The 16,666-nt window shown below is 35.7% G+C and overlaps 1 protein-coding gene across 4 annotated transcripts in view; it reads right to left on the bottom strand.

Annotated features, from left to right (window-relative positions):
• The window catches only part of LOC101882086 (ras-specific guanine nucleotide-releasing factor RalGPS1-like), a 325,318-nt gene that overhangs the window by 226,700 nt on the left and 81,952 nt on the right, over nt 1-16,666 (bottom strand). For all 4 annotated transcript variants that reach the window (XM_073951912.1, XM_073951909.1, XM_073951911.1 and 1 more), the window contains exon 6: nt 6,795-6,884. In XM_073951912.1, the coding sequence (XP_073808013.1) occupies nt 6,795-6,884 (90 nt within the window). The remainder of the gene's footprint in view (nt 1-6,794; nt 6,885-16,666) is intronic.

The raw sequence follows: 16,666 nt of genomic DNA on the forward strand, positions 1-16,666 counted from the left end.
CAACAAACTCTTAAGATGATGGAAAACTGCTTTGTGCTCGCTTCAGCAGATTTGGCACGGCCGTATCGACTCAATGACACATGATGACTACAATCTGAGCCGTTTTGTTCTGTCTGCAAGTGTTCCTGTGGGATTTAGTCATGAGATCTCTGAAGGTTTGCTGATATTCCGGCCGCTTCATTGACGTGGCGTGTTTTGAGGAGTTTACTGAGATTAAGACAGAGCGAGATTATCCAGATCAGAGCAATTCCAGAGTAACTTTAGAGTATGCCTGTTTGCCATCTATACTATTTTAAAGGCTCTTGCTTTTGTTTTGTTTTGATTTTTTGCTATTGATTTTTACAGCCTCGAATTGAAAAGTTTTTAGAGCTTCAAAATATTAAAAAATAAATAAAATAAATAAAGTGATTGAAAAGAATCGGCATACTCTCAAAAATCAAAAAGACATATGTGAGATGAAATGGTTTACTGAAAAAAAGCCAACATTCCGGTCACACGTTGACCACTGTCACCATACCTTTTTTTAAAAAAACTTTTTATAAAGTTCCGATTCACGATTTCGATTTTTTTTATTATTATTGTGTAACTAGTCAACTTAAAACATTAAAACAACATGACTAAAGTAACATTCTCTTTATAAGTAACTTGAAAACCATCTGGTTAAGAAACATTGTATTTTAATGGCCATGCCTTACATTAATTGTTCAACAAGGTGTAAATAAATGTAAAACAAATTCACGACTTAAATAGTGTTGCAGAAGATTTGAATAAAAAAACATTTGTGTAAATATTGCAGTTGCAGGAATACAGAGGTGTTTTTTGCAAGTTGTGCTGAGTCTAGGAAAGATTGGCTGTCAGCTCGACTTTGACTTTGTCTTAGCTGTCTTGTCTTGCTGCTGCTTTTTTCTTAAAAAGATACAGTGGAAGAAAAGGACTGAACATGGAAACTGTAAGGCCTAATTTAAGTTGTGGATGTACAGCAGGAGCAAATAAAAGCACCAGATGTGTGTCTAATATAAAATAATATATTTAATCTATCCCCCCCCCCCCTTTTAAATATCGATCATTTGATGCGCTTTGCACCACTCTCTGTATTATGCTGCCTGATCTGTCTGGTTTTCAATTAGGTCCTCTAAATGACATCATGGGGGCGGGTACTTTCATTTTCACTGCCACAGCTGCTCACCTCTGCTCGTGTTCAAACCAAAAGATCGACGCGGTTTTTCACATGGCAGGCTTTTACGTCCTTCATACATGTTGAGATCAAGTTTATCGACTTGATGAGGGAAAATGTCTTGACAATCCACACAGACGTGACTTCACACAGACGTGACTTAGTAAATCGTGAAGTCATGTAGGATTTTACTTGTTGCATTAGTCTGAATGTAAATCCCGTCGTCAGGCAGTGCTACAGTAGTAATAGGACGATATTTGATATGATATTTAACATGAAACCTATTAGATGGAGCTCTGTGGTGCGGCTGAAATATGAACTGCGTCCTGAATCGTGGCTGGGCAGTGCCGGTGTGTGTTTAGAAACTTGTGTTTAGAACTCTCAAATCCATGACGCTGCGTGGTGCTGCGCCGAGCGGCGCTTCTGGTGTGCGTCCTGCTTCTTACAAAGAGTGAACCAAAGCACATTGGTGACATTATGTATTAAATATTTTTATTTAAAAAAATAATAATAAAAAACGATTTCTCGATTTAATATAATATTAAATTGTTGTCAAAACGTAAATTCGATTTAATCGGAAATTTAAAAAAAAAAAATAATAATAATAATCGCCCAGCCCTACCCTGCTCTGATGGGCCAGGGGACCCTACTCTGCTCTGATTGGTAGGTTGGACAAACCCTGTTCTGATTGGTCAGGGGACACTACTCTGCTTTGTTTGTTCAGTTGGTATTACTTAGCTCTGATTGGTCAGTTAAACCTACTCTTCTCTGACTGACCAATAGACACCAATTTGCTTTTACTGGTCAGTTGATCATACTCTGCTCTAAATTAACCAATAGACATTACTTACTCTGCTCTGATTAGTCAGGGGACACTACTCTCCTCTGATTGGTCAGTTGATCATACTCTGCTCTAAATTAACCAATAGACATTACTTACTCTGCTCTGATTAGTCAGGGGACACTACTCTCCTCTGATTGGTCAGTTGATCATACTCTGCTCTAAATTAACCAATAGACATTACTTACTCTGCTCTGATTAGTCAGGGGACACTACTCTGCACTGATTGGTCAGATGACATTACTTAGCTCTGATTGGTCAGTTAAACCTACTCTGCTCTGATTGACCAATAGACACAACTTTGCTCTGATTGGTCAGTTGATAGTACTCTGCTCTAAATTGACCGATAGACATTACTTAGCTCTGATAGGTCAGTTGAACATATTCTGCTCTGATTGAACAATAGACATTACTTTGCTCTGATTGCTGATTTTTCTGCTCTGATTTTTCAGTTAAACTTTGCTCTGATTGGTCTGTTGATATTACTCCGCTCTGATAGGTCAGTTGAAGATATTTTGCTCTGACTAAGATGACACTACCTTGCTCTGATTGGTCAGTTAAACCTACACTAATCGGATTGGACAGTTAAATTTACTCTGCTCTGATTGGTTAGTTGAACTTACTCTACTCTGATTGATCAGTTGAACATACTCTTGATTGGTCAGGGGACACTACTTTGCTCTGATTGGTAGGTTGAACATACCCTGCCTCGATTGGTCAGGGGACACTACTTTGCTCTGATTGGTAGGTTGAACATACCCTGCCCAAATTGGCCAGGAGACGCTACTTTGCTTTGATTGGTAGGTTGAAGATACCCTGCTCTGATCAGGAGGCAATACTCTGCCCTGATTGGTTAGTTGAACATGGCCTGTCCTAATAAAACAGTGGACACTACTTAGCTCTTATTGGTAGGTTGAGAATGCCCTGCTCTGATTGGTCATGAGACAATACTTTGGTCTGATTGGTAGGTTGAACATACCCTGCTCTGATTGGTCGGGGACACTACTTTGCTCTGATTGGTCAGTTAAACCTACTCTGCTCTGATTGGTCAGTTGAACAAACTCTGCTCTGGTTGATCAAATGGCACTATTTTGCTCTGATTGTACTATTCTACTCTGATTGGTCAAATGACAATACTTAGCTCCGATTGGTCAGTTGAACATGCTCTGCTCTGATTGACCAATAGGAAATTATTTTGTTTGATTGGTCAGTTAAACCTAGTCTGCTCTGATTGATTAGCTGAATATACTCTGCTCTGATTGACCAATAGGAAATTATTTTGTCTGATTGGTCAGTTAAACCTACTCTGCTATGATTGGCCAGTTAAACATACTCTGCTCTGATTGATCAGATGACTCCACTTTGCTCTAATTGGTCAGTTGATATTACTCTGCTCTGATTGACCAATATACACTACTTTCCTCTGATTGGCCAGTTGAACATACTCTGCTCTGATTGATCAGATGACACTACATTGAACTGATTGGTCAGTTGATATTGCTCTGGTCTGATTGGCCAGATGAAAATACTCTGTTCTGATTGACCAGATGACAATACTTGGGTCTAATTGGTCAGTTAATATCCCTCTGCTATGATTTACCAATACACATCTTTTCTCTGATTGGTCAGATGCCCCTACCTTGCTCTGATTGGTCAGTTGGATATACTCTGCTCTGATTGGTTAGTCGACAATACCTAGCTCTGATTGGTCAGGTAAACCTACTGTGCTCTGATTGGACAGTTAAACATACTCTGCTCTGATTCATCAGGTGGCTTTTCTCTGATTGGTCAGTTGATATTACCTTTGCTCTGATTGGCCAGTTGAACATACTCTGCTCCGATTGACCAGATGACAATACTTTGCTCTAATTGGTCAGTTAATATCACTGTGCTCTGATGACCAATACACATCTTTTCTCTGATTGGTCAGATGCCCCTACTTTGCTCTGACTGGTCAGTTGGATATACTCCTCTCAAATTGGTCAGGTAAACCTACTGTGCTCTGATTGGACAGGTAAACATATTCTGCTCTGATTCATCAGATGGCTTTTCTCTGATTGGTCAGCTGATATTACTCTGCTTTGATTGATCAGACGACACTGCATTGCTCTGATTGGTCAGTTGAACCTACTCTGCTCTGATTGATCAGATGACACTACATTGCTCTGATTGGTCAGTTGATATCACTCTGCTCTGATTGGCCAGTTAAACATGCTTTGCTCTGATTGATCAGATGACACTACATTGCTCTGATTGGCCAGTTAAACATGCTTTGCTCTGATTGATCGGATGACACTAGTCAGCTTTGATTTGTCAGTAGATATTACTCTGCACTGATTTGCCAGATGAACATACTCTGCTCTGATTGATCGGATGACACTACATTGATCTGATTGGTCAGTTGATATTACTCTGCTCTGATTGGCCAGTTGAACATACTCTGCTCTGATTGACCAGATGACAATACTTGGGTCTAATTGGTCAGTTAATATCACTCTGCTCTGATTTACCAATACACTACTTTTCTCCGATTGGTCAGATGCCCCTACTTTGCTTCGATTGGTCAGTTTGATATACTCTGCTCTGATTGGTTAGTTGACAATACTTAGCTCTGATTGGTCAGGTAAACCTACTGTGTTCTGATTGGACAGTTGAACATACTCTGCTCTGATTCATCAGATGGCTTTTCTCTGATTGGTCAGCTGATATAACTCTGCTCTGATTGACCAGGCAACACTACTTAGCTCTCATTGACCAGAGAAAAGTATATATTTTACACTACAAGCTGGAGAAAAAAAAAACGTTTGTGTCTGCTTATGAATCTGTAGCAGAGGGAAGATATTTTGCATTAAAAAAATGATTGCACACATCACCTTTAACCAGTTAAACTCTGCTGTTATTCTGGGATTTCCACCTGGATTTTGCCCTAATTTAAAAGCTTCCCAAATCCACATGCAGAGCTGTAAATGCAAAGGTATAATTTTAGAAAAATCCTTTAAATTTTCATAAAACACTATTCAAAGTGTTTGAAATAACTGAATATGTTGTCTGTGTTATAATAAACACCTAAAAAAAAAGAGGCTCTTTTTGTATGTTTTTTTTTATAAACTCAGATTTGAAAGTGAACCTTTTAGGTTCTGTGTGGTCTAGCGTGCTGTAATTAATTTTGCTGGTTTCTGCACATGTCTGTAATCATAGGAAAAAAAGAAAAATGTCTCCACCATAATCTATGCAAAAGTTATTGTATTCCAACTGATGAGAGGTGCTGTACAAGCCACAGGGAAGCGATCATTGTCTTCATATTTCACTATTCTTTTGTTTGATCAAACATAATTCACTGTGTTTGGACCACGTCAGACATATAAAAGGATTACTTATGCACATCACCTCAAAAACAGAGGAGAATGGCCCTGAAGCACACAGCATAAGGTAAGAGATGACAGCTGTCTGTGCTATCTGGGGCTGCTTATTGATCATAAATGTATTGTTTTCACTTCTGCGCCATGTAAACACCGCAGTTCATTCGGCAACTGTTTGATATGTGAAGATAATTTAGTAAAAAGAATGCTAGAACCATATGAGCACCGGCAAGAGCTTTCATTTGAGCTATAACTTGTACATGTGTCATATGAAAAATATGAAAATGAACCAGTGTAAAATACCCATCTCGGGTATCCAAAATACTGTGTATTTGAGTGTAAATAACTTTGTACAGTAGAATAAAAACCAAAGTGACGCATATGTGCATAAAATATAGATTCTACACTTTAAAATGAAATCACTTAAGGGGGTCTGGTGTAATGGTAGCCCTTTAAATCTGAAAGCGAAAGTCGATGACGTCACGGACCCGGTACCGCAGAGTTTAACTGGTTAATATAAATATATTTTAATATTTAGCAAAACGGTTATGATTTTATAACCAGGAATAAATAACTTTTCTCAACACACCTTAATGTGGTCATGTGCATTGACCAGAAAATATATGAATATAAACTGCTGACTCCTAATTATAACCCTCTGTGCAGCGCCGAATATTGCACAGAAAGTGGATCTAAATCAATCAGAGTGCTGTATAAAAACCACGGCAGCTAGTTCATTACATCAGATACAGGGTTTCTCTTCCATGACTAAAGGTTTCCAAATCATATAGATGCGAATATGAAAAATTATTAGAGTTAATAGAATGAGATACACGTGTGAATTTATTAAAAACACATTCTATCTTACATGCGATTGTAAATTTCAGCACTGGCTGGACTTTAAACTCTCGTTATATGCAATTTGAAGGAGAAAAACAGAAGGAAAACATTATGCTTTAAAAAAAATAACACTAAATATTAATGGCTTGTTGATCACCTGATATAAACAGTCAGCAGAAACACTTTAATTGACATTCTCCCTTTGTACGTGTCATCAGAGGGGGAAAGCCCCGCCCACTAGAGACCATCTCTCACTCATTAGCATAGGAGGTTAGTCTTGTTTTTAAATCTGCCACTATGCGGACACACAGGCATAGGTAGCTCCACCCTCTTCTGAAAAGAGCCAAATCTCATTCGAACTTAAAGCGACAGTCACCAAAACACCACAATTAGAAAGAAAGCCTAAAAGGGTCAGTTTTTAGAGTTAGAAAACATTATTTGTGTGGTTTTATGAGCTGAAATGCACACGCACGCACACACACTCTAGGCACATCAGAAACTTATTTTATATATTGTTAAAGGGGGCATAATAGGTCCTCTTTAACGAAGAGGAATATAGAACACCAATGTAAACACACACCTTTGCAATTTTGACGAAATGGCTCAGGATCTCAGCACGGATCTTCAGTGTTTGAGCGGTCAGGATTTCACGAACCAACCAGAAGCTCACCTGGAGACAAGAACAATGGGGGAAAATTAATATGGAAAATAAGACTTGTTATTTTAAACATTGCTGGAAAAAAATAGGCAAGTCATGTGACAAATGTTTATTGTGTCCAATGTTTTCCTCAGTTCTTTTAAGTCAAGTTTTATATTCGCAGTGAATAGCCACTTTTTTATTTGTCAAAAATCATTGCAATAATAATTAAAAAGAAAGACATATTGTAATTCTCCTTCTGTAAATATATCAAAACTTAATTTTTGATTAGTAATATGCTTTGCTAAGAGCTAGTGCTGAGCAAAAATTAAATCACGATTCATTGCATCCAAAATAAGTTTGTTTTGACCAAAAATGTGTGTGTGCTGGCATATTTATTGTGTATATGTAAATATATGCATGCGTATATTTGAGAAAAAGTTTATTTCAATTTAGATGTAAATAAACCATATGTATATGAGACTAATTATACACAAACCATAGCTGTCAACCTTCCTGTTTTTCCCGGGATTCTCCCGTATTTACAGTTCTATCCCACTATCATCCCGTAAAGGTGTTTTCCTGTATTTCTCCCGTATTTTCAGTGTTTCTCTGAACGGTGGCAATTATGTACACGCGATTATGTACACGTAATAATAATAATAATATCTAAAGATGTCAATCTCTGTTTTTTTTTATTGTTTTGTTTTTTCAAACACAACTAATTTAGTCTTAAATGAGCATAACAAGTTAGGAAAGCAGTCGAATGCTTTTATTCTAATGTTGGATGTGTGCATTTTTAAAGTGACACCTGTTATTTAATGTGATCAAATGAAAAAAAAAATGTAAATAAATAAGAGATTCATTGGTTGCTCTTTATTCAGAATGTGTAAGTAATACAGTGAAGAAACGGCTAATGAGATTTGATAGCTTGATACCATTTCATTATAATAGCTGTTATTTTTACTAAGCTGAACTGGTTGCTAATGTATTTGCTGCTAATGTATATACTTGTTTTTTCTTTCGTAGATAATAATAATAAAACATACTGCTGACCATTATGTTTACTTACAACGGAACGGCTCCAAATGAATATATTTAGTAATTTGGGGATTTTTTTAACGGTGTGTGGGGGAGGGGGGTCCCTTATTATGGTGGCCTTTTTTCACATCCCAATGTTGACTGGTATGACACAAACACACACGCAAACACAAACACACAAACACACACTTAAATGTATATGCATCAAATAACTTGTATCATGTGTATTAGTATCATGTATAATGAATATATATATATATATATATATATATATATATATATATATATATATATATATATATATATATATATATATATATATATATATATATAAAATACACACATATAAATTTAAAACCAAACTTTTATTTTAGATGCCATTAATCATAATTAATCATTGGTCAGGGCTATTGAAATCAGCATATGAATTTCGGTGCCACTGGTGCTGCATCAAGGGCGTAAGAAGCACTTAGGAATGCATCAAACTTTGAGGAATACGGACAGGCGATGTCAGCCATTTGTTCTTGTTGATTAGGAAATGCGCGCAGTACAGCACATTCGGTGAGCGAGAGCGACTCTTCAGATCAACACACATGATCGCGTTCATCAAATTTGCTTAAACGAAGCGTTCTAAAGCGTGTTTTAAGAGCAAGGATTCAGATACAGCCACGTGAAGCAGATGCTTTACAAAAGTTGCGTGTAAGGGGGAAACACGTCAACCCTAATGACACATTTGAGGGCTCAAAGGCAGATTTCTCTGACATCATCTGGCACTTTCAAAGTACGTACATGGACACCAATGCTCTGATTTTAATATGATTTAGACAAAACTCTGATTTAGAGTCTAGACTACCATGTAAACAGTGATTTTTGATGACCTTAATAATACTACAGACACCTGCGCCGTGAAATGCAGAGATTTTCTTCTTTCCATTTAACGTGCGGTATCAAATTTCATTAAAAGAGCGCTCTTCCACCAGTCCCCGTGTCAACAAGCTTGGCTCCCCTAAATTTGGACACACATTTTCGCCACGGAGAAGCGAGATCAGCCATCGGTGGCAGACTGTGGAGATTTGACTGAGGCCTCTCTCTCTGCGCGCTCTATGTGTCACGTGCACTTGCACTCTCGGGCACTTGCTCTCTCTGTCAGTGACGGTGCTGCGCGCAGTAGCCTAGTTCCCCGCATTCATCAGAGGTTGATGCCCAAATTGACACAGGTAATATCGATTTTAACACTTTTAATATAGGAAGTCGTGGGTAGGACTTTTTTAATTAAACTAAATTCAATTTAAATCACTCTTTTTTATCCAATGATGGCTTATGACAACAACCCAGCATTTTTTAGAGTACAACTGATTTCTCTCCAATTATTTAGTAACTGATTGTGTCTAGAAAAAGAAAAACAGACTGACAATGAAAGAGAGAGGAAAATATCTGCAATATACAACAGCAATTTTAAATTTGAATAATATTTTGACATTTTTCACCAAGTTTACAGAGTTTTTTTTTACTCAAACAAATGCCGTCCTGGTGAACATGGGGTGTTAAAGTGTAAGCTTGACCAGATATTTATGTACAAAAACATCAGTTACTAAATAATTGGTTACTAAATAATAATAACTCGCTCTCTCTGTTAGTGACAGTGCTCCGCGCATTAGCCTAGTTCCCCGCATTCGTCAGAGGTTGACGCCCAAATTGACTCAGGTAATAGCGATTTTAACACTTTTAATATAGGTAGTCCTCGGCTATGCAGAGACCATTATTAATGAGAAATCTAGTGGACATAGTTTTACATTAGGAAATGCAGTCTTGAATTTACAAACAGTCGGCAAGTACCAAAGAACAGATGTAACACATTGATCAAATGTAGTTTCCAGTCACGCTCATGTCAGTCATATTCAACTTCTTTAGTTTTCAGATTAAGGCAAATCATTAGATTACTGATAACCATGTAAACAGTCACTAGCCCCAACCCTAGAAAAAAAAAAAAAAAGAGACAGCCTTTCCACAGGTTAGTAGTAAGCTAATGTAATTTCATAATGCAAATCTTAAATTCATGCTAACCAACAAATAATCAAAGGAAATATATTAATGTCATTCAAATATATAAAATATGAATTGGTGTTTACTTTAAACTTTAATTATATTGTTCTATTTAAACTATTTTTTTTAAAGAATTTGTTAAATAAAAGATTTTTCTAGAGTCATTCACCATAATTTTGGGGTAAAGTATCGGTTCAGCCACCATTTTGGCACTGGTACCATTTTAAAAGTATGGATTTAGCACTGGTATCTAAAAAACTCCAAACGATACCCAACCCTAGTCAACGTTGGTTCAAAAATAACCCAATGTTTTTAGAGTCTAGAAAATATGCCAAATATGAAAAGCAGACTCCAAAAGATCAAAGAGAGAGGGAAATATTTAGCAATATTTTAAGCTATTTTAAATTATAATAATATTATGACATTTTTCACAGATTTTAATCAAGTTTCACAGAGTTTTTTAATCAAGTAAATGCACTCCTGGTGAACATGCTGTGTTGAAGTGCAAGCTTGAATACATATTTATTCAAATTTGACCCAACATTGGTTTAAAAAAAAAGAAAACTTTTTTTCTAGAGTCTAGAAAAAGAACAATCAAACCCCAAATCTGAAAAGCAGACTCCAAATGAAAGAAAGAGGGAAAAGTGGAGGTCAGCTGAGGTCAGAGGACGGCACTAACTCAACTTTTCATCTGCGCTTTAAACTCCTGATTATTTTTTCACTAAAGGGAAACTCGACTGCAGTCAAAGCATATCTGGTGGAAAACCCATTTCTGACGGACAAACACTCAAAGGCACAAAAGCGCTGAAAGCAACAGAGATGGAGGAAAAGAGCTGTTGCGCAATGATTGAATTGAACGGTCTGATTATAATTGTTCAGCAAACACACAACGACATCATCTGGCAGAGACTTCAACACATGCAGATGCCAAATAGAAAGAGAACAAGTAAATAAGAAAGCAGATGAAGCGTGCGCGATTCTGACTATAGGAAACTACTGGTTTTCAGCCTCAGGGAGCCGTTCTGATATTACTGGAGTAAAAAAACGCACTGATTCACTCAAAAGCAGCGGCGATTGTGTTTCACGTGGAGAGAATCAAATTAGGGAAACTGAAGAGAGAAAAATGGAAATTAAACTAAGACTGCTGGAGTGTGTTTTATAGGAACAGTGTATGAGTCTTGAAATCTTGTGCTCTATTTTGTGTTGTTTTTATTTTTATTTTAAATGCACAAGCTATTTCTTACTGAAAATCACGTCATTTTGTAAATGTTGTTTTAAAAACAAAAAAAATTTTGATTATTATTAAATTGCAAAATGTTAAACATTAGGGATGTAACGGTATCAGAATTTCACAGTACGGTAATACCTCGGTATGAATGTCACGGTACGGTATTTATTGAATCATTTACAGGAAAAAGCAAAACTTATGAAAATACTCCAAAAAAGTGCCAAAAGTGTCAATGACATACAAATTAGCCATCTATCTGTAAGCTTTGAAACAGGAACTTCAATTTTAATAACAAAAAAATATTAAACCATGTAAAAAAAATAAAGTTTCTATTTAGTATTGTTGAAAACTCATCACATTCAACATTTAATCACTCACTCACTTAGATAGAGATGGGTTTAAAGGAAAATTATCATATAACTATAATCTGGTAAAAGCTGGTATCTCTGGGTATTTATAATGTCCCCTGCAACAGAAAAAAAAACCCTCTCATTTGGGACTGAGGTTTCTGGGACAAGAGAGATATGACTTGGCCCAGGTTGACAGCAGTGGGTAACGTTGTGCATTGTCTTTCCCCCACTTGAGAGGAAAAACCATGAGTCAGATAGAGATATCATGTCTGCATCAATCTGAACAGTGTGCTGACAACACCGCTATTCAGTACGCGCGCGACAACACAGCTGATAAGAACTCGCGCGACAACACCACTATTCAGTACGCGCGCGACAACACAGCTGATAAGAACTCGTGCGACAACACCGCTATTCAGTATGCGCGCGACAACACAGCTGATAAGAACTCGCGCGACAACACCGCTATTCAGTATGCGCGCGACAACACAGCTGATAAGAACTCGCGCGACAACACCGCTATTCAGTACGCGCGCGGCGACAACACAGCTGATAAGAACTCGCGCGACAACACCACTATTCAGTACGCGCGCGGCGACAACATAGCTGATAAGAACTCGCGCGACAACACCGCTATTCAGTACGCGCGCTGCGACAACACCCGCTTTAGAGTTTTCCAGCTCTTTTTCATCCCCGCTTCTAGCAGCACACTCCATTTCCGCATTACTGGATCTGTAGCGACAACAGACCGCAAGGGATGATGGTCAAGCCTGGGCTGATGGGAATTGTAGTTTTCGCTACCTCCCGTTCGCTTCATTCGCCTGAGCAAATTTTCTCAGAAGACCTATAGTTTTACAGAGTCATGTGACTTCGGTAATATCGAAAAAAATTAATATTGCGGTATGACGGTATTTACAATACCGTTACATCCCTATTAAACATTAAATAAATAAAACATTATTACAGTAAAAAATATACAAAGAAAAAAAAAGAATCATGTATGCATTTTATAATTTGTGCTGTATTCTATTAAAACCTCTATCAAAACTTACAAAAGTATCAAATACAAAAGCAATACAACATTGTTTAGATACTTTTGCAAGTTCTAGAAATATGTGGGATTAAATGAAATTATGGCTTTTTTTTTTTTTGCTTTTTGCTTTGTGCAGGCTACTCCGCTCAAAAGATCAGATCAAACTTTTATGAAGTTTTTTAATTAAAATCAGTGGTTCACTGTATAAAAAATAACATTTTTATATTAACATTAAAATATTTATAATTATCGGCTAGTATATCAGTTATCGGCATCCAAATCTTAAGAGTTATCAGTTATCAATATCGACCATAATATCCATATCGGTGCATGCCTAAATTGTAATAATATTTAGTTTTTTTCCACAGATTTTACTGAATTTTTCAATAAAATAAATGCAGTCCTGGTTCACGGTGCTGTGCTGTATTGTAAGCCTGAAGGGATGTTTACTAAAACAATCAATACTGAATGATTGGATGGAAATCAATAACTGCAAGAAATTGAATTGAACTAATTGAAAACACACAACGATTTCATTTGGCTTTAGCAAAAGCAGATGCCAAATAAAAAGAAAATAACAAAATAAGAAAGCAGATTAAGAGTGTGGGATTTTGACTATAGTAAACTATTCAGGTTTTCAGGGAGCCGTTTTAATAATACTGGAGTCCAGTAACAAACCGCACTGATTCACTCAAAAGCAGTGGCGATTGTGTTTCTCGCAGAGAGAATCAGTTAAATATGTATCAAAAATAAGACCAAGATTGCATAAGAAAAACACTTTTTGAAGTGATTACACACTAAAAATGGACAAAAAAATGAAGAAAAAAAACTATGACACAAAACTGAATCTATCAAAAATAGTAAAAGTATCAAAAACAAAATAATCCATATAATAATAATGATTTAAAATAATAATAATGTTGGCAAAAATAGTTTTTGATACCTTTGTAAGTTCTGAGAGTGTGGCTATGAGTAAAAAATGTATATGTTTTGTAGATCATACACCAAACACTTTTCAATGAAGTGAATGCAGTGTAAATACTTCATTTTTTAATTTTTTATTAGAATTTTTTAAGATTCATATAAAAGCTGAAGAGACTATAAAATTACATTTAAAAAGTTCAGCTTCAAAGGCCACAGATCACAAAGTGTCTTAAAAAAAGCCTTCTCATTTGGGCTTTTGCTGATTTATTACTGAAAAAAAGGCTGACTAGTTGATTTGTTCACAAGAAGAAAATGGACAGCGAACTCTCAGAGGAACAGTAAATATATCTGTAAACGAAGAATATATGAACTGAACCTTCCAAGCAAATGATGTCTTTTCCATTGCCCTTCGGGAAGTCACGGCTTTATCACATGATGGGGAAAAGTTTGCCCATATTTGGCCTCTGACCAAATATTTATTTAATATTTAAATATTTAAATATTTAATCCTAATAGATGATATTAAATCAAATGAATATGAAACTGTTTATAATTGATGTAATGTATCATATAAGCTTCGTGTTTCAAAGCATAGTAAGCAGGGGCGATTTATGTTTACTGTTTAAAGTAATATCCACACGTTTGGATTAAAATTACGTTTTTTTTTTAACTTGTGTGTGTGTGTGTGTGTGTGTGTGTGTGTGTGTGTGTGTATATATATATATATATATATATATATATATATATATATATATATATATACATATATATATATATATATATATATATATATATATATATATATATATATATATATATATATATATATATATATATATACACATACACACACACACACACACACACACACACAAGTAAAGAAAAAACGTAATTTATATATATTTAAATTATATATATATATGTGTGTGTGTGTGTGTGTGTGTATATATATATATATATATATATATATATGTATATATATATATATATATATATATATATATATGTGTGTGTGTGTGTGTGTGTGTGTGTGTGTGTGTGTATATATATATATATATATATATACACACTGTAAAATTTCATACATTTTACGGTTAATTTCCGGCAGCTGGGGTGCCGAAAAAAACCCATAAAATAACGGCCATTAAATTATATACACACACACACACACACACACACACACACACACACACACACACACACACACACACACATACATACATATATACAGTATACACATTTTATTTTCTTAAAAATCTCATTTAAATAATCAAAACAATTAATATAAGTAAATACAAAATCGGTTGACCTATAAATACAAAAATTGTCAATTAAAATGAATGCATTGCAAAATGTAAATACAAACAAAAAATGATTCCCTTATATCAATTTATAATATGTTAAAACTGTCAAAATAAATAAGAATGAAAATACATAAGATTAAGAAAAGTTGTATCAAAAATATTATTAATAAAAACGATTTATTTTTCAAATTAAATATATAATAAAATTCTATTCAATAGTTTAATCAAACTGTAGTCAATTACATACGAATATATAAGAAAGTTGTATTAGAAATAACAATTGCATTATTTATAATACAACTTATTTAAAATCCAATTTAGATAGATAAAACTTAGAAAACTGTAATCAAGTATAAAAAATATTTAATAATATATAAAAAAAAAGTTTTACACATGTTGCTCTGCAACAGTTAACTAGTTTTCTAAAATGCAACGCTGATGTTAAAAACATTAAATAAAGTATTATAAATATCGCCTACCTGATAAAAGTTGTCGCCTATCCAAGTTTTAGGAACAACAAATAACTTGACTTTAGTTGATCATTTGGTATTAGAAGTGGCTTATATGAAAGGCAAAAGCCTCTAGATTACTCTTATTTGACCACAATAAATTATGATCATGCCTTGATTTTGAATGATTTCATTAGGACAGTAAGATCTGACTTTGCTTAGACAAAAGTCTCATCACTGAACAGAAATAATGTCCAGTATAGGATATAAAGTCCTGCTGCAGTGGAAACAGAATGAATATTGTGTCTGACTCCATCATGAGCTTGGAGGACTGCATCCATACATCTCTGACACGACTCAAATCACTGATTAATAAAGTCATCTGGAATGACAAAGAAAGTGTTCCTGCAGGACTCCCAGAGTTCATCAAGACTCTTTGGATTCATCTTCAATGCCTCCTCCTTCATCATGAACCAGACATGCTCAATAATGTTCATGTCTGGTGACTGGGCTGGCCAATCCTGGAGCAGCTTGACCTTCTCTGCTTTCAGGAGCTTTGATGTGGAGGCTGAAGTATGAGGAGGAGGGCTATCCTGCTGGAGAATCTGCCCTCTCCTGTGGTTTGTAATGTAATGGGCAGCACAAATGTCTTGATACCTCAGGCTGTTGATGTTGATCATCCACTCTGCAGATCTCTTGCACGCCACCATACTGAATGTAACCCCAAACCATGATTTTTCTTTCACCAAACTTGACTGATTTCTATGAGAATCTTGGCTCCATGTGGGTTCAGTAGGTCTTCTGCAGTATTTGTGATGATTGGGATGCAGTTCAACAGATGATTCATTAGAAAAATCCACCTTCTGCCACTTTTACAAATATTCAACTACAAGTCAAGTTATTATCTGTTGCTCTTACAACTGAGGTCCACAACAAGACTTTTTCAGGCAGTGCATGTTTAAATTATTTAGCAAGAAGGTCACTTGTTCGAGCCTGTTACGTGCCAGCACGTATTGGTTATTTATGTTTGTATTATGTGTCTCATTGTGTTTTTCCTTTTTATCACTTCAGTTCACCTCCTTTTTTGCCTACTGCTGTTCCTGATTGGCTGGTTCACATCCACTTGATGCAACCAATCCTGACACTGCTTTATGCTGATTGGTTCCTCTGTGACAACTCTGTTCCAGTTTCAGCCAATCAGATCACTCCAGCTCACTATATATTTTTTTGTCTGCCAGCAGTTTGTCAGTCTTTGTTGGCTCACCTTGTTACTGATTTCTGTGCTTGTTTGCTCGCTTGATTGAAACTGTTTATATCCCCATTTTGTTCAGTTTTGTTGTGATATATTGTCCGTCTTATCCTTTATTTACACGGTGTTGTTATTTTGGTTTAGTCAATGTCTGTTCTTACCTGTGTAATCATTCATTCCCTTTCCTCATGTTT

The sequence above is a fragment of the Danio rerio genome, chromosome 5 (genome assembly GCF_049306965.1).
Source record: "Danio rerio strain Tuebingen ecotype United States chromosome 5, GRCz12tu, whole genome shotgun sequence".
Classification (NCBI taxonomy): Eukaryota; Metazoa; Chordata; class Actinopteri; order Cypriniformes; family Danionidae; genus Danio; species Danio rerio.